This window comes from Salarias fasciatus, chromosome 7, assembly GCF_902148845.1.
Source record: "Salarias fasciatus chromosome 7, fSalaFa1.1, whole genome shotgun sequence".
In the NCBI taxonomy this organism is placed as follows: Eukaryota; Metazoa; Chordata; class Actinopteri; order Blenniiformes; family Blenniidae; genus Salarias; species Salarias fasciatus.
The window spans coordinates 19,595,308-19,619,524 of NC_043751.1; the positions used below are offsets into that span (position 1 = coordinate 19,595,308).

Sequence of the window (24,217 nt, forward strand, 5' to 3'; positions counted from 1 at the left end):
TCTGCTGCATAAATGGGAATAAAAAAGTATTGTGTTGTGTGACTTCACATGACAGCAGAGCCCCTGCAGATGAAAAGAGGCAGAATTGTGATTCCATCTCTTGTTAGGCTGTCGTCTCTTTACGGCTCGATCCGACTGTTACGGGTATCTGCATGGAGAAAACCCCGTTTATCTAACTGACAGCTGATCTCCATCGCCAAATGGGAAGTTCATGTAGAAAAATAAATAGACACACATTATGACGGGGGGAACATTGCTTAGTGCACATTTGCCAGGCTGTTCGCTGCCTCTGGTGTTTGTCTGTTGCCCATGTGCAAAGGCTCTGTGAGAAAATGTGCTTTGTATGTCTGTCCTGGGAGCTGCCATGTGATCTTGATGAGGTTTTGTTAAAAAAAAAAATAATAATAAAAAATGGGGAATAGAATATATTAACACAGTTTGTCTGATAGAGGAATTGTTAATCTGGTCATAATGCTTGTCCCCTGTCCAGTTCCTTACATAATCTCTGACATGAGCCCAGTGGCCTGCGTCACTCTGTCACTGACAGCTGTCAGCACAACATGGCTGACACACACACACACACACACACACACACACACACACACACACACACTTACATACACATAACTACACATACAGAGACACCAATGTGAGGTTTTTTTTTCCTTGCTTCACAGGTTTTGTTTCAGAATGATTTGCATTATAAATGAACCATTAAAAAAAAGACTCTGCATACATACAATCATATGGAAGCCATGATTGCAGATCTCATTTATAGCGCACGTCTATCATGAATTATCGGGCCATGGGAAACTGATTTAATGGTCCAATCGAGTAATGGGTTAAGCTCTCAGCATTATGACGGTGGCCTGGGCATGGGTCTGTAATGTAAGGGATAATCTTAATCCCTGGACGTTATGTCAGTAGTCCAAGGGTTCAGTGGGAACAGCCAGGAGATTGTGACTGGTGATTTTCCATGTTTGCACAAGCCAGAAGGCTTTTCAGTTAAAATTTTCTTTGTGTATGTCAAAGGCTACAATATGTTTTTTTTATATAACTGCTAAAAAACCAGCTGCTCCAAAAAGTAAATAATTATTTGTCTTTTTTTTTCTGATCAGTTTACATAGTGTGACCTAAAGGTGTATTTTCCTCTAGTCCTTTATTTATGTCCTAGCATGAAGCCATGTTTCGTTATATAATTCTGTTGTCTGGTCTGTGCTGTCTGCATATTGAATGCATGTGATGAAATACCACTCTGAAAGGGCTTCTGTGAGATTTGCTTTTCAATTGCCAAATTTTCCCGGTAATGCACGTTCAGCACCGGTGTCCTGGATTTGTGATCATGCCGTGTTCAGGTTGAGCAGGGTGCTGATCTCTGAGCGGAGGAGAAGACGGTGAAGGGCACTGGGTGAACATGCAGGGGCCTCACTGCCCTATTGTACATGTACTCTGAGTGACACGTCATCCCCTCAAAGGGCCTGCGAGTGTTGTGAATCAGTGTCCTTGAACTGCTCAGCCTCAGACAGACAAAGAATGAGCTCTAACATTCGCTTTGACTGTCTCCTCTCTGCCATGCCCATTATCCAAGACACCCACGCCAGGCGACAGTGCCGCATACAGGAAATCAGTCCTTAGCCGCCGTCCGACCCTTGTGGTCTCGTCCCCGTTTGCGATTGTGCCGCGGTGTGATTCAACCATAATCTTGACGTCTCAGCAGGTGTCTTTGAAGTGGCCCGCGCCGCCGAGGCCATCTCGCAGTGCGGCGTGGAGCGGCAGGCTGCTGGGATGGGCTTTAGCATGGCTGCCTGTCTGACTGTGCCTGGCTTTGATGTCGTAAACAGAGCAGGCAGGGCTGGCTGGCAGGGAAGCGGGCAGGCGGGGAGGCAGAGAGGCAGTCAGGCGGGCGCGGTGAATGGGATCAGTGGCACTGCACTGGTCAAGCTCAAGCGAGCCAGCAGCTGCCTGTTTCACACCAAGAGGCAGTTAACTCCGCAGCTCATGTCAATAGTTATTGACTGCCAGATCGGGAGTGCTTATAAGTGTAGGCCTTTTTGTTTGATTGAGTCCCCTGTGTGAATTCAGTTCAAATCATCCTCAGCATCCTAAGTGTTGCTTAGGGGCCCCGTGACCAGTCACTTAAAGGGACAAATATTGACTTATGACTTAAGTGACTTGCTGAGGTGTTTGATCTCCTTTAAGTCATTGCTCAGTGTTTATTCTCTTTGACCCTCAGCTAGTTAAAGCAGCTCACGCCGTTGTGGGAACACTCACACGATCAGGACGGCGTCTCGTCTCATACATGAAACTGTAGCGACCGCCTCAGCCGCTCCACAGACAAACCCTTTTTTACCGTTGAGTGCACTGAACATCCAGGAGCTTGTGCAGCGGCGGAGCGAGCGAGCCGGGGATACTGTGTGCACTCAGGGCCTTCCTGCCGTAGATAGGGGCTTTGTGAGGCACGCTTGTGTGAACGCACGCCCTGCCCAGCCTGGCACCCCTGTGTCTCTACTCCCACTGCTTTCACCTGATGTGGCACAGCCTCTGTCAGGCCCGAGCAACCGCTCAGCCAGCGCCGCTTCTTCGGGAGAGATGAAGGCATCTCAGAGCTATGCTGTGGGGGTGGGGGAAGCGAGCAGCAGCCTAAGCCTGGAGCTATCAGAGGCTGGAGCTCAGAGCCAAAGCCTGTGGGCTGTGGATGGGGTGGGTGGAAGCTTGGCTTAACTTGGCAAGACGGCCATAGCCACAGCCCTGCACTGCCACCCAATGGCCGGGGCCTGTCACTACAGGCTTTAGATTGCTAAAACCACAGCTAGTCATAATTACAGCACGCTTCAGTTGTTGTGAGTGCATGTCAGAACAAATTATGTAAGTAATGAGGCTGAAAATGCTAAAGGAGTCGAAACACACTGCACTGCTAATGCTCATGCAGGGAGAACACAAAAACAAACAATAGAGTGCACTCATACAGAGATAGACCTAAATGAAATAACAAGCAACTGCGCACAGTAAGGAAAAGATTAATTATAAATTAACCCTCTCAGTTAGGTTGTCAAAGCCCGCCTCCTGCCTGGATTTCACTCTAATCCGGGCCGACGAGGTGCAGTGCCCTCTATTGTATGTGAGAAACGCAAATCGCAGGAGGTGTTGTCTGGAGGAGAATTAATTGTGCATGTTCCACTACTCCCTTTTGTTCATTTTGCCAAAATGTAGGCTAATTCCAAGTAAACATGGCGGGTAATGTTGACTCCAACAGTGCGAGGAGAACAGACAGAGATCCCTGAATGAACAGAGTGTGGCTGTGGGGTTAGTGGATTAGAGGCTCTGTGTTAAGGGCCTCTCCGGGGCATGCCTCAGGGACAAGGACATTATCCACATGACACATTACAGGCTCTGAGGCAGCTGATTAAAAGGGGCAGGGATCTTTGGACTGAACCCCAACAAAAGTACTTTTGATGTGATCAAACCACTTTTAAAGAGGCTGGTTGTTAAGGTGTATCAGGGATATTTAAGGCTTCCAGTCTTTGAAAGAGACCCGAGGCGTTACACAGTCCGGGCCTGGTTACAGGGGGGAGCGGCTGATGTAACGCTGTGACACTGTGAATGTGCCACCGCTTTTTAAACTTGCTAATTCCTCCCGCTTCCTGATTGGTGGGCTTTTCGGTGGGTTGGAGACAGTGGGGTGGGGGGGTGGGGGGGGGGGGGGGAATTGCATCGTGAGAAAATATCCCGCGGTGATCTTTCCTCGATTTAGATCAGATAGCGGCGTTTGTCTGGAGCTGTAGTGCACTGTTGGGATGTCGGGACCTAGATGTTAGAGATGTGGAGGAGGTCTACGAGATAGAGATCTCTGGAGGGAGGGATTCAGGGACGGTGGAGGTGGGGTGGGGGGTGGGGGTGGGGGTGGGGGGGGTGGATGCAGCATCAGTGGCTGCAGTGATAAAGCTGGGAACGGCGGGACGAGCTGGGAGTTCTGCGTCTCTGATGTGTGTGTGTTCTGTCTGTTCTGTTGTGCTGCCCTGTGGTCCGCTCCCGAGGAGAGGGCCAACGATGGATGAGGCCTGTCCTCTCTGTGCTTTTGTCCTCCATGGCAGGGGAATCAGAGGGCCTGTCAACAGCACAACACCACAGCCAAACTGCTACTGAACCCTTTTTTTTTTTTTTTTTTTTTGTCTGTGGTACATCCAGAGGTGCTCTCGCAGTCACCGCCTCAGCCCCTTCCAGCGCAGCATGTTATGATTCTTTTGTGGCCGCAGCGGATTTACTCCTGGGGTTTTCATGGTTTTAAAATTTAAGAGGCTTCATGAAGTCAAGTTTTCCAGCAGGGAATACATTTCCTCATGTAGCTAAGTGAGTCTTTGTCAGAGTACAAAGTTTTGTATTAGTACTACTGAGATATATTAGAGTTTTCTGCGTAGAGGAGTTTTTTTTTTCTTATGTAAGTAGTGTTTAGGAAGCAAACTGACGCTGTGTTTACATTGGCTCCTTGTGAGGACTTAAAATGGCCTCCTTCCCTCCGCACGGGCGCATGAGCGCTCACACACACACTCACGCACACCAAACACACACAAAACTCTGTAAATATTCAGCTAATGCTCAGTGGATGTGAGGATTCAAAAGCCACCGGATGAGATGTTTTTAGAAGCACAGTGCTCTTTCATGTACCAACATGGATCCATGGTGAGGATGTTGTACAGTGACTCGTGACAGCAAAATGTTGATTTTTTTTTTTTTTTTAACTCTTTTCATTTTCTTTTCTTCTCCGCAGCTCAAATCGAAATAATTCCCTGCAAGATCTGTGGAGACAAATCATCAGGCATCCATTACGGCGTGATAACATGTGAAGGCTGTAAGGTAAGCTGAAAGGGACTGAACTTGTTTGTGTCATGGGAGTGTGTAGATGTGTGTTTCTGTGTGAGTATGTCTGTGAAGGACAGAAGAGCTGAGAGGGGAAAGACAGAGGAAACTGAGGAAGTAAAAGAAAGTTGCTTGCTAGGAAAAAAAAAAAACCCAACATTTGAAAATGTTGCTGAAGTTTTACGGTTTGGAGAGGGGCTGTGTAAACACACGGCGCGATCATTAAAGTGGTCAAGCATCACAGCAGACATCACAGAAAGCCACAATTAGTAGGACAAAGTCATTCCTCTGCCTTGCTCTGCCTTTCCCTCGCAGGGACCTGTCTTTCTGCTGTTTTTTTTTTTTTTTTTTTTTTTTTTTTTTTTACTTCTGCTGCAGCCTGCTCTTCTTGAAATAAAATGATCAAAAGGAGAGTGCTTTGAATTATAGCAGATTGTTGGCTGTTTGCTTCAGTGTGTTGCTTCTATTGAAGCCACCTTTTGTACTGTTTCAAATGCACCAGCCATTCACAGTGAGGGGAATTTTGTGCTTAGAGTGTATTCTTGTCCCCATGCTTGTCACCAGGCACATCATTAGCATTCCTCAGCCAGCCTGCACCTTTGCTGTTCGCTCCAGTGTGTGTGTGTGTGTGTGTGTGTGTGTGCGTGTGTATGAGAGAGTGTGTGTGAGAGAGAGAGAGAGGTTCCTTTCAGCTGCGCTCCTCTCCCTCACACAGGAGCTGGAAGGGACGAAACACTAAAGAATAAACTGCTGAAATCTATCTTTAATGATTGCTAATTAGTCCAGGCAGAGAGGCCTTTAATGATATGCGAGAGCACAAAAGTTTGGACCATAAATCATAGCATTATTAAAGAGTGCTGCTTGTCACTGGCAGTTTTAGTCTGTTTCCATAATGGCTTCCATTATAAAGCAACTTGGCAGCTGTCAGCTGTTTTCTTGTAATTAAACAGCCAATGAGCAGCTAATTAAGACATATGTGTATGGAGCAGTAGAGTGGGGCATGTTAATGATGTGCTGGAATCAATTCATTAAGTCAAAGGATGAGGAATCCTGTCTGCGTGCGTTCGCGATCCTTTAGCACCGCACATGCCAGGACTGCGTTAATCAACTCTAATAACCCCACTGAAGAAAAATATCAGCCGCTGTTATCATACCTACCCAAACACACCATCCCTGAGCTTGCACACACACCGGTGATATAATGCACTCTTTAACTACCAGATATTACAGCCAGGAGAATCTGATCACAGCAGTTTAATTATGTGTATGTTCGACTGCAGCAAGATTTTATTTTATTTTTTTTGAATTGCCACTAGATATACTGTAAATCACCGACTTGTTCTGTTTGTGGCAAAGCACAATGAAGACATAAATTGGTCCCTTATTCGCACAGCATGTTTCCACCCACAGAGGTTCATCCATTAACCTCCAAGGTGTTTCCACATCTCTCTCTCTCTCTCTCTCTCTCTCTCTCCCGTTGCAGGGCTTCTTCAGGAGGAGTCAGCAGAGCAATGCAGCGTACTCCTGTCCCCGTCAGAAGAACTGCTTGATCGACCGCACCAGCCGCAACCGCTGCCAGCACTGCCGGCTGCAGAAGTGCCTGGCGGTGGGCATGTCACGAGATGGTGAGTCGCTTTTGTCAGAGAGGAGGAACAAGTGGGTGGGTGCAGCAGCGGTGCGGCATGGCGAGGAGCACAGGTCCAGGTCTTCGACACGAACACTGAAAATTGCAACAGGAGCGTAAAGTTCTCGCTCTTGAACAAACTGCACTTTAACTTTGACCGATTAGATTGCACCGAATAAAATAATGTGTGCAAAATCATTTCATCTTCAACTGTAACAGAGGTAATGTCAGTTGAGCTTAATGAGTGGATCAGTCATCAGACTGAACCACAGAGAGCTCAGCTAATCCATCCCAGCAACACAACTACATGCTCATTATGAAGCACTCCTTTTTTTTGTAACTTCGCTGCTTTTTGCTATAAAGTCCACCTTTTCAATAAATTGTTATTCTTAGTGGAACTGAAATAGTAAAAATCTGTTAACATTATAAGAATAAATAAGAAGAACTGATTCCATGTATTTTTGTCATCTTGAACTTGGATGATTAAACATTGGTAGATACAAAAACAAACAAAAAAAATGTTGAAAAAAAAATAAAAGAATGCTACCACATTATTTTCTGTTGGACACAAGCAGCGTCTCCTGCAAACTCTCGACATGAACACATGCTAAGCTGTGGATCTGCGCTTGCTGTGTGCCGGCGGTGGGCCGGCGCTTTCTTCTGCAGGCCTAATTTGTTGCTGCGATAGAAACTAGGTTTGATGAAATAGGTGGTTGTTAGAGGTTGTCATTAGTGCCGCTGCAGCTGAGATGCAGTAATGGGAGCACACAGGTGGGGATGTATACAGCAGGGGCCCCCGCTGTGCCGGGCTGGTCCAGACTAGACCGGGCTGAGGAGACGATGTCAGAAAAGAGCAGATCTCTGAGATTTTCCAAAAATAACGAACATTGTGCACAGAGGAATGCAAACAGACAAGTATAAACCTGAAGATATTCATATGCACGAGCCTGGCACGTCGTCGTACTCGCATGGATGCTTAATCATGACTGTGAATTAACTGCAGAGTACATGCTTTGGGTTTAGACATTCTCCTCTGCACATTCAGACATGCACACATTTTATATGAACACACACGCTCGGGACAGACGAAGGTGACACTTACCTTCACTGAACACACCAGAGCCCATCTGCCCGCACTCTTTTCTGTGTCGCTCTGCACACACACACACACGCACGCACACACACTGTGGCCGGCTGACTCACTGCCAGGCCCCCAGAACGGCAGCCAAGGAGTCTCATTCTCAGCAGCCGTGTTTAGTCTGGAAACCTTGAAACAGGAGGCAGCAACTTCGCCTGGATCATGTTTGAGGGGCTGATCAGCCCTTTGTTAATTCCTTTTTTTTTTTTTTTTGACTGTGTACTTGCGACACAGCTCATTTTTAAATTATTATTGTAATTTCTGATAGCTCCTGAAATGAAAAAAAAAAATGCTTTTTTTTACAATAAGCTTTTTTTTTTTCACTTTTTATATTTTCCTGCTGACAGTTTTTCTTTATGTAACTTAAGACTTAGTTTGTTTTGTCAGAACATTGACAAGGGGTCACATAATTTTATACCCAGCAAAACACTGCAGAGTGGTTTTAGTAGGCGGTGTCTGCCGGTGTCTTCACCTGCTTCTCATGTTCAATCTCAATCAAACCATCTATTTATTAGCATTTTTTAAACAGAATTTGAAGTGAATATTTCTTAAATTGCTCAAAATAAGGGACTCTTGCATTTTCTTTTCTTTTAAGAGAAATGGTAGATTTACCTAGACTCATTTTTTTATTGTTTTCATAAAGCAAGAAAATTTTATCAAATATCAGAATATTTGGTTAGTCCTATTTGTCGCACACATTATAATTGTAATGTTCTCCTGAGTTTACTCTCTGCTGGCATTACATGCCAGATATGTCAAAATGAAGAAAAAAAAATAAGAATTCTGATCATCATGTGAGTTGAATCAATCTGTCAGTATGATCGTCTTGGTATTTTCTCGAGATAAAGGTCAGTGTCCTTACAGAGTCAGTAAAAGAGAGAAAACTTTAGTCAATAACATTTCTTCTTCTTCTTCTGAGGAAGCAGGTTAAATACTAAGCATGTGTATAATCTCATGAGTGAAAGAAGTGATTGTTATTAAATTATATAGTCTTCTAGAGTAAATTCTACTATCAAATGAGTTAAATAGTTGTTTCATGAAATTGATCTAAAAAATTATATTATTTCATAGCTTAATTCAAACTGAAATCCAAATATTTTTTACATTTATTAGACAAACTGAATCATTTCAAGCATTTTTAAATTCTTCAAATCATATTTTCTAGATAAAAGCAAACATAAAATACAGCATATCAATACGAGTATATCAGAATATTTCATGGGGTCAGATTTTGTCCGATTCAACAATTGAAGCCATGATTATAACATATATCATCTTAAAGAATCTCAGAAATAGTTGATGTGTTATGAATGTAAAAAGAAAAAAACAAATCAATAGATTTATCTCTAATATTCAATGTTTCTCATTAGTTAGATGCATCTTTACATCTTCATGTTTAAAGTATTAGGAAGTGATTCCACTGTTGATCATTGGTTAATTTTTTGAAGAAGCCTTTTGGTAATGCATTAAGTTTTTGAACTATAACACCAGAGTCTGACTGTTGTTTTGTCCGGCGGCTCACAGCGGTGAAGTTCGGCCGCATGTCGAAGAAGCAGCGGGACAGCCTGTACGCCGAGGTCCAGAAGCACCGGCTGCAGCAGCAGCAGCGTGACCACCAGCAGCAGCCCGGGGAGGCGGAGCCGCTCACGCCCAGCTACGGCCTCTCGGCCAACGGCCTCACGGAGCTGCACGAAGACCTGAGCGGCTACATGGACGGCCACACCCCCGACGGCAGCAAGCCGGACTCGGCGGTCAGCAGCTTTTACCTGGACATCCAGCCGTCCCCCGACCAGTCGGGCCTGGACATCAACGGCATCAAGCCGGAGCCCATCTGCGACTTCGCCCCGGGCTCCGGCTTCTTCCCCTACTGCTCCTTCACCAACGGAGAAGCCTCCCCCACAGTGTCCATGGCTGAACTAGGTGAGAAGGGAAGAGGCAAGAGGAGAGACGGCAAAAAAAAAAAAAAAAACGGAGGAGGGGGAGAGAACAGCTCAACCGTGGGGCAAACGACACAAAGGTTGCTTAAAATAGCAGGAGGTTGGAGACTCATCTCCAACACTCATTAAAAGAGCCTCTTTTTTTGTAATTAGTTTCCATTAATTAGGGCCAATCAGGATCCAGCAGGGCAGGCGTCGGGGGAAATCATTTTTTTAGGCTCCCCTGTGCCCAGGAACTCCTTTTAACAGATGTGTTTTCAAAACCATTTAAATTCTTATTCTCAATATTTCTCTCAGAGAAAAATGTGACCTTTGTTTCAGTGAGTAACACGGCGCCCCTCCTCCTTTCCATGCATTTGTGTCATAACTAGATTGGCTTTGCCTCAACCTTAAGCTAGGAGCTTCCTGCAGGCAGTAAAAGGAAATGTCAACAAGCCTTTTCCCAGTCAAAAAAAAAAAAAAAAAAAAAAAACCCACGCGTATCCGCCTCTCCTCCTTCTTGAAAGCTCAGTAAATAAATCTTCTTTTCCTGTGGCATATTTCATCAGTGAGGTCTTCACTTTCACACAGCCGTTGTGGGTAACAATCACATCTCCGCTGTGATCTTCCGGATTTGTGACGATGCTTGTTTTTTGTTTTTTTTTTGTTTTTTTTTTTTTTTTATTTCCAGAACACCTGGCCCAGAACATCTCAAAGTCGCACATGGAGACGTGTCAGTATCTGCGAGAGGAGCTGCAGCAGATGACCTGGCAGGCTTTCCTGCAGGAGGAGGTGGAGAGCTACCAGAGCAAGGTAACTCGACCACGGCGGATGGGCCGTTCTGGGCCTCATCAGCGGCTGCGGTAATCGGACCCATTGTTTTTTAAGCAGATAACCCATTCTCTGTCCTATCTGTGCTCAGCCCCGGGAAGTCATGTGGCAGCTGTGTGCGATCAAAATAACAGAGGCCATTCAGTATGTGGTGGAGTTTGCCAAGCGCATCGACGGCTTCATGGAGCTGTGTCAGAACGATCAGATAGTGCTGCTGAAAGCAGGTATGACAGCCTGTCAACATGGCCCGCTGCCGTCAAACTCACCCACCGCTGCCGCCGCCGCCGCCCCCCCTCTGGCATTGTCACAAGGGCGTAGCTGACCTGACTACACAAAGCCCCTCTTCTTCACACGCTCAGACAGTGTCACCGAGAGGAGACCCCACCCTGCCCGTTCCCCCCCCCCCCCCCCCCCCCCCCCCCCCTTCCTCTGTCCAGTACATATACAGCAGAGAAGGACTCGGCGTTAGAGAAGTGGCGTATTCGGATAACAACACTGAGTGTATCTGCTGCTATTGTGCAAACTACAACCTGAGTTTATGCACAAACACACAGACACACACTTACTTAACATGCAGCAAACAAACCCCTCTCCAGGGTCTCTCCCTGGGTTGTTTTTTTTTTTTTTAACATTAACGCAACCAATATGAATAATGAAATAAAGACTGAGATCCCTCGTCAGACGTGACATTTTAAAACAGTAGCATCTCCCTCAGAGGCAGTAATGGCTTCTGTTACATTTTCTTGATCCTCTTATCCACTCCCACAGAGTGCTACAAATTGTAGGATATAATAAATACCTATCCAGCTAAATAAAGGTTGAATGAATAAGCACTGTCACTACTGAATGAAGTACAATTTTTATCTGGCATGTCATTACAGAAGAATAGCCTTCTGTCGATGATATTTTCATCTGCAGAGGCGATTTTTCTTTTTTTTTCTCTCTCTCTTTCTCCCTCTCTCTGACGGCAGGCTTCTTTATTTCAAAGTGGCTGTGTTACTCATATTGTGGAAGATTAGCACAAAGCGCAATCATGTGTTTTGCACCCCCGACTGATGTGTAACTGTGAGGAAAGGAGGAGAAAAAAAAAAAAAGCAACAAAGCTCAGATTCAGCATCTTGTTCCTGTCTGTCTCTACAGGCTCTTTGGAAGTTGTGTTTGTCAGAATGTGCCGTGCCTTTGACTCGCAAAACAACACAGTCTATTTTGATGGAAAATATGCCGGACCTGATGTGTTCAAGTCATTAGGTAAGTGGAGTCAGTGTGTGTGTGTGTGTGTGTGTGTGTGTGTGTGTGTGTGTGTCAGTGTGTGCTCCTGTGTGTATTTCCTACAGTGCCTTCCTTGGTGTAACAGCCAAAATTAGAGTCTGCTGTTCTGTTCTGCACAATGCTGAGCGCCTGGAAGCAAACACGGAGCGCTCATCCCTTCCTCACCTGGCATTGCTGTCTCCTCAACAGTTATTTATGGTAGAACAGAGATGTTAGTGAGGATCTGCTGCATATGGCTCCTGTAACTGCGGAATAAATAAAGCCAGACGGAGCGTCTTTAGGGAGACTGCTATCAAAACTATCATTGATAGTCTGACATAAAACATCCCAGGCAAAAAAGCAAATAGAATTTTGTGTTTGACTGCCATGATAATACTGATATTTTCCACCATGGGTTTTCTCGCGTTTCCAGCCACATCGTGACAAAATAAGTGTCTCATATTGACAGTAGGAATCCAGATTTGCTGATGTGAGCTTTACCAGTCCCCCATTTCTGTTTGTGTGTCTGTGAGGATGTGTCCCAGTGTCCTGTTCGGAGCTGTGTGCAGTGGGGTCCTTAGCGGGGGAGGCAGAGTGATGGGCTTCCCGAGCTCCGGTGGCATCCGCCTGTCTCTCTCTATTCCCGATAATTGATTTAACTAAAAGCCTCAATAGTGACCTCATTTTGGCTTGCATAACACCACCCAACTGCCAAAAGTGACTCGTCTGGGAGGCAGAAACTCAGTAAAAGCATTGCCTGTTCTGCTTAAGACGCTCCCATGTGCTGTCAGCACGCCGCTCCTTTTCATTCCTCCCCCTTCCTCTCCCCTCCCCCATGTGTGCCTCTCTCCCAATAAAGATCAAGAGTGAATGTTGTTCTTTGGTCTTCCTCATCCCGAGCCCCCTCTCTCTGTCCTTTGCTGTGGCAGGTTGTGACGACTTGATCAGCTCCGTCTTCGAGTTTGGGAAAAACTTGTGTTCTATGCACCTGTCTGAGGATGAGATCGCCCTGTTCTCTGCCTTTGTGTTGATGTCTGCTGGTAGGTGTCATTCACAGTGCAAAGAAACACAGACAGACAGACATTCCCCCACAACAATGAGCGCTGTTATCTTCCTGTTTTTCCAGCGAAATTAATATCTTCTTATACTCTCTCTGCGTTCCTGCTTTGTTTGATCTGCTTATTTTATTTTTGTTTTATTTTTTTTTCAGATCGGTCATGGCTTCAGGAGAAGGTGAAGGTGGAGAAACTCCAGCAGAAGATACAGTTGGCTCTCCAGCACGTCCTGCAGAAGAACCACAGAGAGGACGGTATTCTCACAAAGGTACAGTGCAGCGCGTCACACACACACCATCTGGTAACCCTGGAAGAGACTGTCTTGCTAAGCATGCTGGTACGGCGTAATCTCCCACCGTTTAAGATCTTTATCCACAGGCCATAAACCATTTTCCCTATATTAGACTAAATGAACACTGATTTCTTTTGAAACGTTCATAATGCGACATGAAGTGCCTTTTTATCCTGCGAGAAAGTGGCAATTCATCAATGGTACCAGCCCCCTAATATAAAGTGTCAAGTTTTCTTTGTGCCTGAGCGCTTGTCTCAATATTTACAAGTCTGTTTGCCCCTGTGCGAGGAGGAATACACTGTAGGGAGGAATGTTTTTCACTACCACAGCTCCATGTCCTTGCCTCCCTGTGAATCTAAACAGCCTGTCTCCTCTCTCTCCACAGTTGATATGCAAAGTGTCGACACTGCGAGCGCTGTGCAGTAGGCATACAGAGAAGCTTACAGCTTTCAAAGCAATATACCCAGACATTGTGCGTGCCCACTTCCCCCCCTTATACAAGGAGCTGTTCGGATCAGACTTTGAGCAGTCCATGCCCGTTGACGGGTAGCAGCCCTGCCAGGTGCCAGTGTGCCCACCGTAGGGGAATGTGGCGGAGGAATCTGAGACACTTTACCGGTGCCCTGCACAAACCAGAGCGGACAGATGGCACACTGTTCAACTTCTTCTTTTACATTGGAGGGGAGGGCTTAGGGAGTTGATTGTCAAGGTTTACTATGTTGAATTTAGTTCTCTTTGGAAGACGCATGGGACCCGACACCCCACGGGACACGAGGAGAAGATAGGAACAAATCATTTCTGTTTGGTTGAACTTGACCCTCTTATGCGCTTTTTTTTTTTTTTTTTTTTTTTTTGAATATCAAACATCACGATTGACTTCATTCATTAATTGTTAGCAGTATTCCTTATATAAGAAATCATTTTCTGGCACATATGAAGCACGATCACATAAGCAATTGGAAAAAAAATGATAGCTGAAGACCTCTTTTGTTAAAAGATGACCGCATCAGTATTAAATTTTTGTTCTTGTCGACAAACCTGCCAACTTAAATCTTCGAAATACCTGACAGACGCGCACATTTCGGTCAAGTTCAGCCATCTTTCTCTCGTGTTCGGACTCTTTTGGACACCGTGCTTGGAATGAAAACTCACAGCAACTTTGAGGGAGGTTCCACTGGCATAATGATGCAATTGGCGCCTCTCTATGGACAATCGTTTAAAAGAGAATTAAAAAAAAAAAAAATACTAGAATTCTGGTAATTCTAATGAAAACGCAATGATTTTAGCTGTCAAAGACTCCATCCACCATTGTTGCATAGTGAAATCATGTAAGGCCATCTGCTATTAATCCTTCTCTGGACAGGTGCCCTGGAGAAGCACAGGGCACCAACACAATGAAAAGGGTCCATTCCACCTGTTTTATAATGTACTACAGGGTATATGGTCATAAGTACTTAATATACAGAAAAAAGTAATGTTTATAGAATCTATTTTAAATAACATGTATGATATTAGTAGTTAGACCATTCTTAATTGTTGAATTGATAAGGCACTTTTATTTACACCTTTCTTTAATTTAAGACTTGTATATTTACCTAGTGTTGTGTTGCATGTGCACAAGAAATACAAGTTGAATCATGGTCACAGGGGTCGAGTCCTGGGAGCTGCAGACGATGCTGGTTTGGAAGGGAGCGGGATGTCTTTTAGGATGGCTGACGTGGCTGCCGGTTGGCGAATAAAAGAGGCGCGGATGAGAAGGCAAAGCTAAAGGCACTATATCACTCGTTTCCTCAACCACTGCCGGCGTGACACCTGTCAAAAGGTAGCTGTGATACTCCGCTTAGCGAGCACGCACCGACAAAATAACAACCAACAAACCTCGCAGTGATGTTGCAGGGTTTTTTGTTCTTTGGATTCCTTAGCTCTTTTTTTTTTTTTCCCCCTTCCTCTTTTTCTAAAAATACAAGAAACCTGAGGTATACTACATTTGCAATGCACTTACTTTCATATAACAGAGAGGCTAAAAGAAAACATTAAAGTGTCTCGAATCAACAATGAATAGCCATGTGGTTGGGCTGGAAAGAAAAAAAAAGAAAAAGAAAAGAAATCACACTGACTGTAATCCAATTGTTCCATCTAGTGGAAGATAAAGATACGACATGCAAGTTAGCAGTAATGACAGAGATCCAAGGTCTGACCTAAAAGCACATTTATGATCTCCTGTCGGAAGATTTCGGTGCGACTTTATCTGCCTTCTCGCCACGGCCTCGGCCCAGCGGCGCTGGAACAGGACACAGAAGGAAACAGTGAAGGGAAAGAAGTGAATATTCAAAGCCTTGTCTGGTCGTAAAGCTTCTATTTTTGTAAACTTGTTTTTTTTTTTTTTTTTTTGGTTAAATAAACTCATGAAAGAGAACGAGGGAGAGAAAAAGATGTCAGGTAGCACTTAACTATATTCCTGCAATAATTAGACTAGCTGTTGTTTGTATGATTAGGGGAGAAACATAAAAATGGTAGGACAAGTGCTATTTTCAGAATGCTTTGTTGTTGTGCTTCTGTTTTGTTGAGTGTGTCTTTCTTGTCAGTGTGGTAGTAAAGTGGTAGGAAAAAAAAAAAAAAACAACAACCCTGGATGTGCCAAACAGTAGTCGTCGCTTCCGCTTTCCAATCTACTCGTCTGTAACGTAGAATGGATTCCTAAGACATTCCAGCAAAACTCAGTAGCGGCTTCTGGAAAATATCTTTTGAAGAAAAAAAAAAAAGAGCAAAAAGAAGAAAAAAAAAACAAAAAGGAAAAAAAGTGATATCCCTTTAGAAACCCAAGAAAGCATGTTAACACATCTGTCACCGACTGTAACATAGAATCCAATCGTCTGTCTTTGTTTTCCGTTTGCACACTATCATTCCTCTGCCGTGCAATTTGTGCGAGGCGTCAGCGCCTCGTGCTGTCACCCCTCAGGGAAGAGTTTCTTTTGTGCTTTCTGTTCGAGAGGTCATTTGTTTGTATTGATTTGATTTATTTCTTAGTTTTTTTTTCTTTTTTTTTTTTGTTCATTTTTTTTTTTTTTTTTGTTCAGGGATGTTCCATGAGAAGTGGTTGAGGTTTTTAAAACAAATTAAGAATTCATCACTGAGTTTTTCATTCCTCATGTCCATACGGGGCCTCCAGCCAAGTCAAGTTTGAAAAACTCATTTGTAAAAAGTACAAATCCCATCATTTTTTTATAAAGAGCAGTTTTTCAACATATTTATGTCACATACAAATGAAAAAAAAAACAGTTATGGTGTCATCAGGGTCTTTACAAATGATAACCCTCTTTGTTAGCAAACCAAATATTCTTATGCAATACTAAATCTGTTGTGTTTTGGGGTTTGTAGTAGATATATGCTGTACCTGAGTAATAATCTCTGTTATGATCCAATGCTATTTTGGATATGCACAAAGCCCTCTATGACTAGGAAACCTCAGTCTCAGAGCAAAAGAGAAACCCAGTCTGGAACACTGCTAGACAATCCAGGTCGAGAGCGGCAGCGAGGACGAGGCGTGAACGCTCAGGGAGGTAACAGGTAGACCGAAGAAGCAGCTCGCTTTCCTCTGGAGTTGCGGAGCATTTGATTAGCTCTTTTGTGAATTTTCGAGATCTTCAAAAAAAAAGAAAAAAAAAAAGAAAATCTCTTTGAAGCACTCAACTGATGAGAGGAGCTTGGCTGAACTTCTTTGGCATAGCACACTGAGCATGTAGCACGGCGCCTACTGCTCGGAAAATACCACGGAAATACAGATCTGGCTAGTTTCCTGTTTTAAAAATATATGGTGTGTTTCTTAAAAAAAAAAAGATATGATTTGTAAGTCACATCAACAATGACGTATTTTGTAAAATATTGGGTGGTCTAAAGTTGACCGCCTTCTTTTCTCATCATGTGTTCAGCTTTGATTTCGCTCAAGTCTAAATAGTTGAGTTGCTCTTTAATGTGCTCTACAAAAATATTGATAAGCAATATGCCTTGTGTTACAATTACGGGTCTCCACAATACAGTCGTCATCCTTTTGAATTGACTTTATTCGTACAGCTGACTCCTGACATTTAATGTAATTCAAACATAATAAAGCCCCATTTTCATTTATTTTGTTTTATTTTATTTTTGTTCTTGTGTTGTGTGGTTGCAATAGCGGCAGGAAAGCAGAAAACGGTCATCAAACACATGGATACTTGTATCTACCTACAAACGAAGCCTTCGCACAGGCCTGAGAAGTGATGTCCTTCTGTATATTCTCATCTGACGCGTCCCACTTTAAGTAAGGGATTGATGCTATGTGTGCTATTCAATCAGTGTATAGTATTCAGTAAAATGTGCTGGTCCCTCTGTCTCTGCTCTGTTGTCTGTTTGTAAAAAGCAATAGTGTGTGTGTGCGTGCATGTGTGTGTGTGTGTGTGTCTCTCTGTTCTGACAGTGTGTGAATAAAATAAACCCCAGACAAGGCTTTAATAATTACAGAGGAACAGGGTTATTTGGACGAGAAGGGTTTGATTTTATTTGACTTGTTTTGTTTTTGTTTTGTTTTGTTTTTTTTTTTAATAAAAACAATGAAAAGGAAAAAAAGGTTTTTTGGAAATGCTGCGCTTGATCCATCCATGATAGGTGTAGGTTTTAAAAAGCATGACATAATGCCTTCAACAATTCATGGGTCTGCAGGGTGCTGTGAGGCCACAGTATTTAAAATAGACAGAAAAAAAGACGAGCCTCGCTCGGACCTGCACTGCCAGCACCGCACCGGCCCGGGCTGAAATGATCTGAAATGAATTTTGGACCGTCAATCGTGGAAATGAGTCTCCTTGACCGTAAATTGTGAAGATCAGCGTTATGTCACGCTTCAAGTTGCCAGTGGTGTTACCCAGAATTACCAGTCAGTCGTCACATTTTAACTAAAGTCGTTTTTCCAAAGCACAGGTGATAAGAATTTATGATTAAAATTACATTTAAGAATATAGTTTTTAAAAAAAGAAAAGAAAACAAGAAGCAACTTTTAGCCATAATCGAATGTCAAGCAATAATATATGTCTGTGTATTATTTTTCATTCTTTTGTGCATAATAGTCTTTGAACATCTGCATGTAAATACACTTCTTATTTATCACTATTTGGTTTATTTTGTGTTGATTTCGTGGATGCTTTTATGTTCCATCTGTATATTTGACCGGTTCTGTTCCCAGGTGGAGAACTATGAACTTGACATGGCCTGTATGCTGTATATCTTATTTTCTCACTCTCTCCCTCATCCTCGGCTGTTAAATTCACCATATTTAATGTTATTATTGATCACGTGTATAAAGGTAGCTTTGTAACTTCTGTCTGTATAGGTAAGAGGAAAATACTGCTACTAAGGCCTACCCAGTGAGAATATTTATCTGTTTATCGATGACATCCTATTGTACGATAAAGCTGTTTCTACTTTACTTCCCTCCTTTAGTATTAGTTCGATAGGGATAGGGTGTGCTGACATTTATTTTGTGTTGCCCTGATGTGTGGTGCTAGGTAAGTTAATTTCGTGAACAAAGTATTGATTCCTAAACCTGGCCGCCCTATTAGTTCATTCATTTCATCGCATATTAATGTATTATTGATATTAGGACTCGATAAATGATAATGATAATTAAAAATGATAGTGGTTTAAAACAAAAAAAAAAGATTACCCAGCCTGCACCTGTATCAGTGTGCTCGTCCTGGGATAAGGCACTTATTTCCTTCTGACTCATAGCAAAGCTAGTATCTGCTAATAAACAAGCTATTTAAGGTTGCTTTTCTGGTTTGTGGAAGAATTATAATATTCAAACTGAAACAGCAGTATTGTGTTTTTGGTTTTGTTTTGTTTTTTTTTTCTTTGTCTGATTGTAAAAAAAAAAAAAAAAAAACTCACTGAGGCTATAGTTTGTCAGGTTTTAAGATTCTATTTACCTCCTGTGTCTGCATTGTTCTTCACCTGATGCAGGGACGTGGTGCTTGGGTTTCGTTAAACAGAGCCTCGCTATGCTTTCGTTGATCCCCATTCTTTCGATGATCCCTCAGACCAGTGGCATAAAACCTCTTGCACCATGTGAAAGTGTTAAAAAAAAAATGTACATGAAAGGATTGCCATTTGAAGACGAAGCTGACCTTTTTTTTTTTCTCTCTCGAATCTGTAGCAAATATCAGTAAAAATATGCTCGCAATAATACACAACGTATCACACTGAGTGCCTCTCGGTGTAAACAAGATGCATACATGGTTTTGATTGTCTCTTTTTTTGTGGTTTTTCCAGACGTGTACTGAAGTGACAATGTATTTTGTACAAGAGGATGAATTCTCACACAAAGATGTTTTCTCCGATTCTTTCTTCATGTGTTGTTGATCATTTTTCATGTGGGTTTGGAGGGTTTTCAGTGTATAGATGGTTTGTTTCAGAGTGTACATGTCACCTCTCACCGTGTTTCCGAAGCCTAACTGGAAGGTCAGTGTCGTGTCGCTCTCAAAATGGTCAATAAATTCTTGCGGATGTGATTCCAGAAGTTCTACACCTGCACGTTGTTTTATTCAGACGACGCAAAAACGCAACTCGAGATCCACGTTTCTTCATTTTCCGTTTGGGTCGTGTGATTTCTTTATTTCACTGAGAGCAGAAAAACTTACTAATGCGTTGTATATTTAAGTATTTGTATGTGTTTGTTAAACAGGCATACGACACATCTGGATTTCTTTATTGTTCTGTGTTCAATGTGCCCTCAGTCTGACAGGGTAACTTTACATGAAGGGCGGGTGGAGCTGGGGCGGAGGACTCCTTTTCCCATGCGGACGCAGTACAAATTGTGGGAGAGCCGAAACTCGTGTGTGGTTGTTCACAAAATTTCTAAGTCACACGTTTGCTACTGATGTTAAATGGGGACAGATGATCATGTACCTTTTTATCCAGCTCTTTTGAACTCTCTTTAGCAGGTAGTCGATTCACAAACGTAGTTTTGCTCCTTCTTGTCTGATTCTTAAATATGAAAATAAGTATTTTGATTCATTTTGTAAATACGGCTGTAAAGAAAAATAAGAAATTTAATGTTGTCTTTTAAATACTTTTCATTCTAATATGAATGTTGTTATATTGTACTTAGAAACTGTACCTTTAATATTACCTTTATTAAAAGTGCATTGGACACATCGATTTTAGATGTGCTTTATGTGCTGTTATCCCATAATAAAATTTACCGCTTGTAATGGGCTTTTTTTCCTGATTGTTTATCTGTCTCTGGTGTCTGGCTCACGCTCTGTCTGCCATATTTGAAACCACGGTCGTCCTTTTGGGTTGTGATAGTCTCATCAGCCCCGAGTGTCCCAGTTAGAAAGATACTGCTCCTCAGTGTTGGTGTGGAATCTTGCCTTAAATTTTCAATGCGTAAGTATGAATGCTTGGTATAGAAATAATGATTTAGGAGAGACGGAAAGAGTACTGAAAGCACAATCCATGAGTTAAGAAAATCTCAATTGAAAGGTAAACCCTAACCCCAAAACTACTCTCTTCATTATTAGTTTTTGACCAGTCACACGCATTTAGTTCATTTACTTGGATAAAATATGTATGTTCAAGAACAGTTCTCTGATAGAAATTACACCACATTAAAAAAAGTAAATTAGGCTTTTTCTCTGTTAAAATAAAGAATTTCTTAGCTACAAAAATGCACATTCCTGTGTTCTCTTTATAAATTCATATTAGTGATGTACCAGGTTGAGCTAATACCTTAGAAAATAGATTACATTGGTATGTAAAATTATATCCAATCAATCCAATTCAACTTTTAACAGTTGTTTGCATATGAAATGGTACTAATGAGAAAGACTGATTACATTTTTTATCATTATTATTATTATTATCCACCACATCTCCCTCCACCTTGCAGAGAGCATCTCAATGAATCCTTCTCCATTAATTCTCAGTAACAGGTGGTACTTCTGAGCTTTGATCTAAAAATGACTCAATTTCCCTGCAAGGAATTTAAATTTTTCATTAAATTTTTCCATGTATTTCATTTGAGATTTTGATTAAGCTCTATGAACTTCCCCGTGATGAAGCTCTGCAATAATTTACATACATTTTAAATTACCTTTCCACATATACCAATCACAGTCACCTTTTTAAGTTGAGAACCCTTCATCATTTCAGTAGGAGTTCACAGCTAAATAATGGCCATTGTTTTTAAATGAGACACATTCAGTGGGAGGTTTTAGTTTAGGTGATTGTCTGCTAGTAGTGCTCACATTTTTTGTTTTAACTTTCCAAAATTGTGCCGCTTGTACCCAAAAGGTGCATGTCTGAGGCTGATGTTGATATGAGCCTCATTAAGGAAGTCCAGGTAGGTCGAGTATGGACAGAGGAGCTGCAAACCACAGCGCCAGGTTTCATCAGATTTCACACAACCTCCGAGTGCAACCAAGACAATTTATTCTTACTTTCTGAATTTATGGATGTGGAGACACATCTCTAGAGTGTGGGATGAATTGGACTGATTGAAGTAAACTGCTGATTTGAGTGAGGAGGAGCAGAAAAGGCCGCTTCCTCCTGGCATGAGAATAAGCAGGTGTGTATGGCGCATAAGCAAGTATCCTGTTTGAGTCATTCAAACCTCCAAGTTTGCCGTTAATCTAAATTAGCATTATTGTTTTCAAATCTCATGAAACATATACATTTCTTTTTCTTCTTTAAAAGAAAACGAAACTCCTTAGTGTAAGTATTCATACTTTATCATGTGTCACAGTCCCTGCTTTGAATATACACACGTGGACAAACTTGTTGGTACCTTTTGTTTAATGAAAGAAAAATTCACAGTGGTCAGAGAAATAACTTGAATCTGATGAAAGTAATAATTAAAAAAAAATTCTATGAAATTTAGCTAATGAAAGTCAGACATTGCTTTTCAACCACGCTTCAAAAGAATTATTTAAAAAAAATAAACTCAAGAAACACGCCTGGACAAAAATGATGGTACCCCTAGAAATGACTGAAAATGATGTGACCAAAGGGACATGTCAGTTCAAGGTGTGTCCTCTCATTAGGATCACAGGTGTCTGCAATCTTGTAATCAGTCAGTGGGCTCATATATAGGGCGACAGGTACATGAAGTGTACCACACTCAACATGGACCAGAGGAAGCAAAGGAAAGGAAAGAGTTGTCTCAGGAGATTAGAAAGAAAATTATAGACAAGCATGTTAAAGGTAAAGGCTATAAGACCGTCTCCAAGCAGTTTGATGTTCCTGCGGCTACAGTAGCACATATTATTCAGACATTCAAGATTCATGGGACTGTAGCCACCCTTCCTGGACGTGGCCGCAGGAGGAGAACTGATGACAAATCAAAGAGACAGATAATATGAAACAAAAGAGCCCAGAAAAACTTCTAAAGAGATTAAAGGTGAACTTAAAGCTCAAGGAACATCAGTATCAGATCGCACCATCCGTCGTTTGAACCAAAGTGGACTTCATGGGAGACGACCAAGGAGGACACCATTGTTAAAAACAAATCATAAAAAAACCAGACTGGAATTTGCCGAACAACATGTTGACAAGACACAAAGCTTCTGGGAGAATGTTCTGTGGACAGATGAGACAAAAATAGAAGTTTTTGCCAAGGCACATCGACTCTGTTCACAGAGGGAAAAATTAAGCATATCAAGAAAAACAACACTATCCCTACTGTGAAACATGGAGGAGGCTCCGTTATGTTCAGAGGCTGCTTTACTGCATCTGGCACAGGGTGTCCTGAATCTGTGCACGGTACAATGAAGTCTCTTAAACGAAGGGTACCAAGCATTTTGTCCATGTCTGTAGACATTTCATATAAGGAAATTGAATCAAAGACATGCTATTGACAAAAGGATTAAGCATTATTAAAAAGTAACTAATAGCAACTTTGAGAATTTTTGAAAAGAAAACTTTATATTGTACAACACAACAATGTAGTAGTGGTAACTGTGCATTAATTTTAACAGTAACAAATGTTCATTATACACTTTGAAACAAATGAGTGTGAACTACAAAGATGGCTCAAAAACTTATTGAATAAATTATCTAAGGATTCTTAACTGACAGAGCATCAATTTCCCATAAAGATCAATTTTAAAGTAAAAACGTGTACAATCACTCAGACAATCAAGAAAAGCAAGCAGAAGAAAACAGATACAAGAGGGAGAGGTGCAAACAATAGTGTTGTAGTGCTCGAAACCGGTCTCGGTCTCAAGACCACTTTTGTAAGGTCTTGGCCTTGTTTCGGTCTCGGTACACTGCGGTCTCGGCCATGTCTTGGTCTCCGATTATGTGGTGTCGACTACAACACAGCAAACAACCAAAAAAGGCACAAGCAAACCATCACAAGCCAAAAACAATGTAAATGTACACTCATCTGGGCCTTAAATCAAATCAAAAGAAAAAGGGACATATCTCTGCATATTTATTGGTAGACAACACCAGACATCCTTTTTAGAGACAGAAAATAAAGATCAAACTGATTTTTAAGTTGAAGGAAAATGTTTTCTTCTTCCATTTACTATGGTGTAAATGATATTTTCCCAACAAAAGAAGTAAATTAACAGTAGTAGATAATGCTGTGTCTGGATGTATTTTGTAATATAAAATGCCAGAGAGGTCTAAACTCCTAACATCACTGATCTTGAGAGAAATCCACTTTTTTACCATCATCCCAAAACTTATTCGAAAGAGGACAGGAAATAAATGTTCCAAGGATTCGTTTGATTAATCTCGGAATGGACAAGGATTAACATCAAAGCCAAATCTACTTTTTAAGAATTCTCTGACTGGAAAAATCTTTTAAATAATTTCAAAATGTGTTTTGTTCACCTTTGGTGGAATTGGCCACTTAACAAATCTTTTTTGTTTGTTCAAGAATTTTGAAATAGTTTCCAAGTCAGTCAGTTGTCAATAAATTCGTCTTTCATAATTACAGAAAATTGTTGATTTAAATATGTCTTTGATGAAGCTGTTGTTACATCTATTTAACTTTAACTTCAATCCTTCAATAGACAGTTCAGGCAATACAGGAACCACATTGGAATATTGCATGGGGCTTTGAATCAAATGTCTTAACGGTAATGGGATTTTTTTTTTTATATATACTTTGATAAATTCTGACAGAAAAATTCAATTTAAAAGCAGGTGAGTTATGGCGGCTGTCCAGAGGGGGCGGTAGTGAGCACAGAGCCGCTTGATTGCAGCATCGTTTCACCAGAG

The 24,217-nt window shown here is 42.0% G+C and overlaps 1 protein-coding gene across 2 annotated transcripts in view; it reads left to right on the forward strand.

Annotated features, from left to right (window-relative positions):
* Positions 1-17,884, forward strand: part of roraa (RAR-related orphan receptor A, paralog a) — a 174,492-nt gene extending 156,608 nt beyond the window's left edge. For both annotated transcript variants that reach the window (XM_030095965.1, XM_030095966.1), the window contains 9 exons: positions 4,766-4,851; positions 6,338-6,479; positions 9,141-9,536; positions 10,224-10,345; positions 10,455-10,587; positions 11,504-11,611; positions 12,541-12,651; positions 12,822-12,934; positions 13,344-17,884. In XM_030095965.1, the coding sequence (XP_029951825.1) occupies positions 4,766-4,851; positions 6,338-6,479; positions 9,141-9,536; positions 10,224-10,345; positions 10,455-10,587; positions 11,504-11,611; positions 12,541-12,651; positions 12,822-12,934; positions 13,344-13,508 (1,376 nt within the window). In that variant the 3' untranslated portion in view covers positions 13,509-17,884. The remainder of the gene's footprint in view (positions 1-4,765; positions 4,852-6,337; positions 6,480-9,140; positions 9,537-10,223; positions 10,346-10,454; positions 10,588-11,503; positions 11,612-12,540; positions 12,652-12,821; positions 12,935-13,343) is intronic.
* The last annotated feature ends 6,333 nt before the right edge of the window (positions 17,885-24,217 follow it).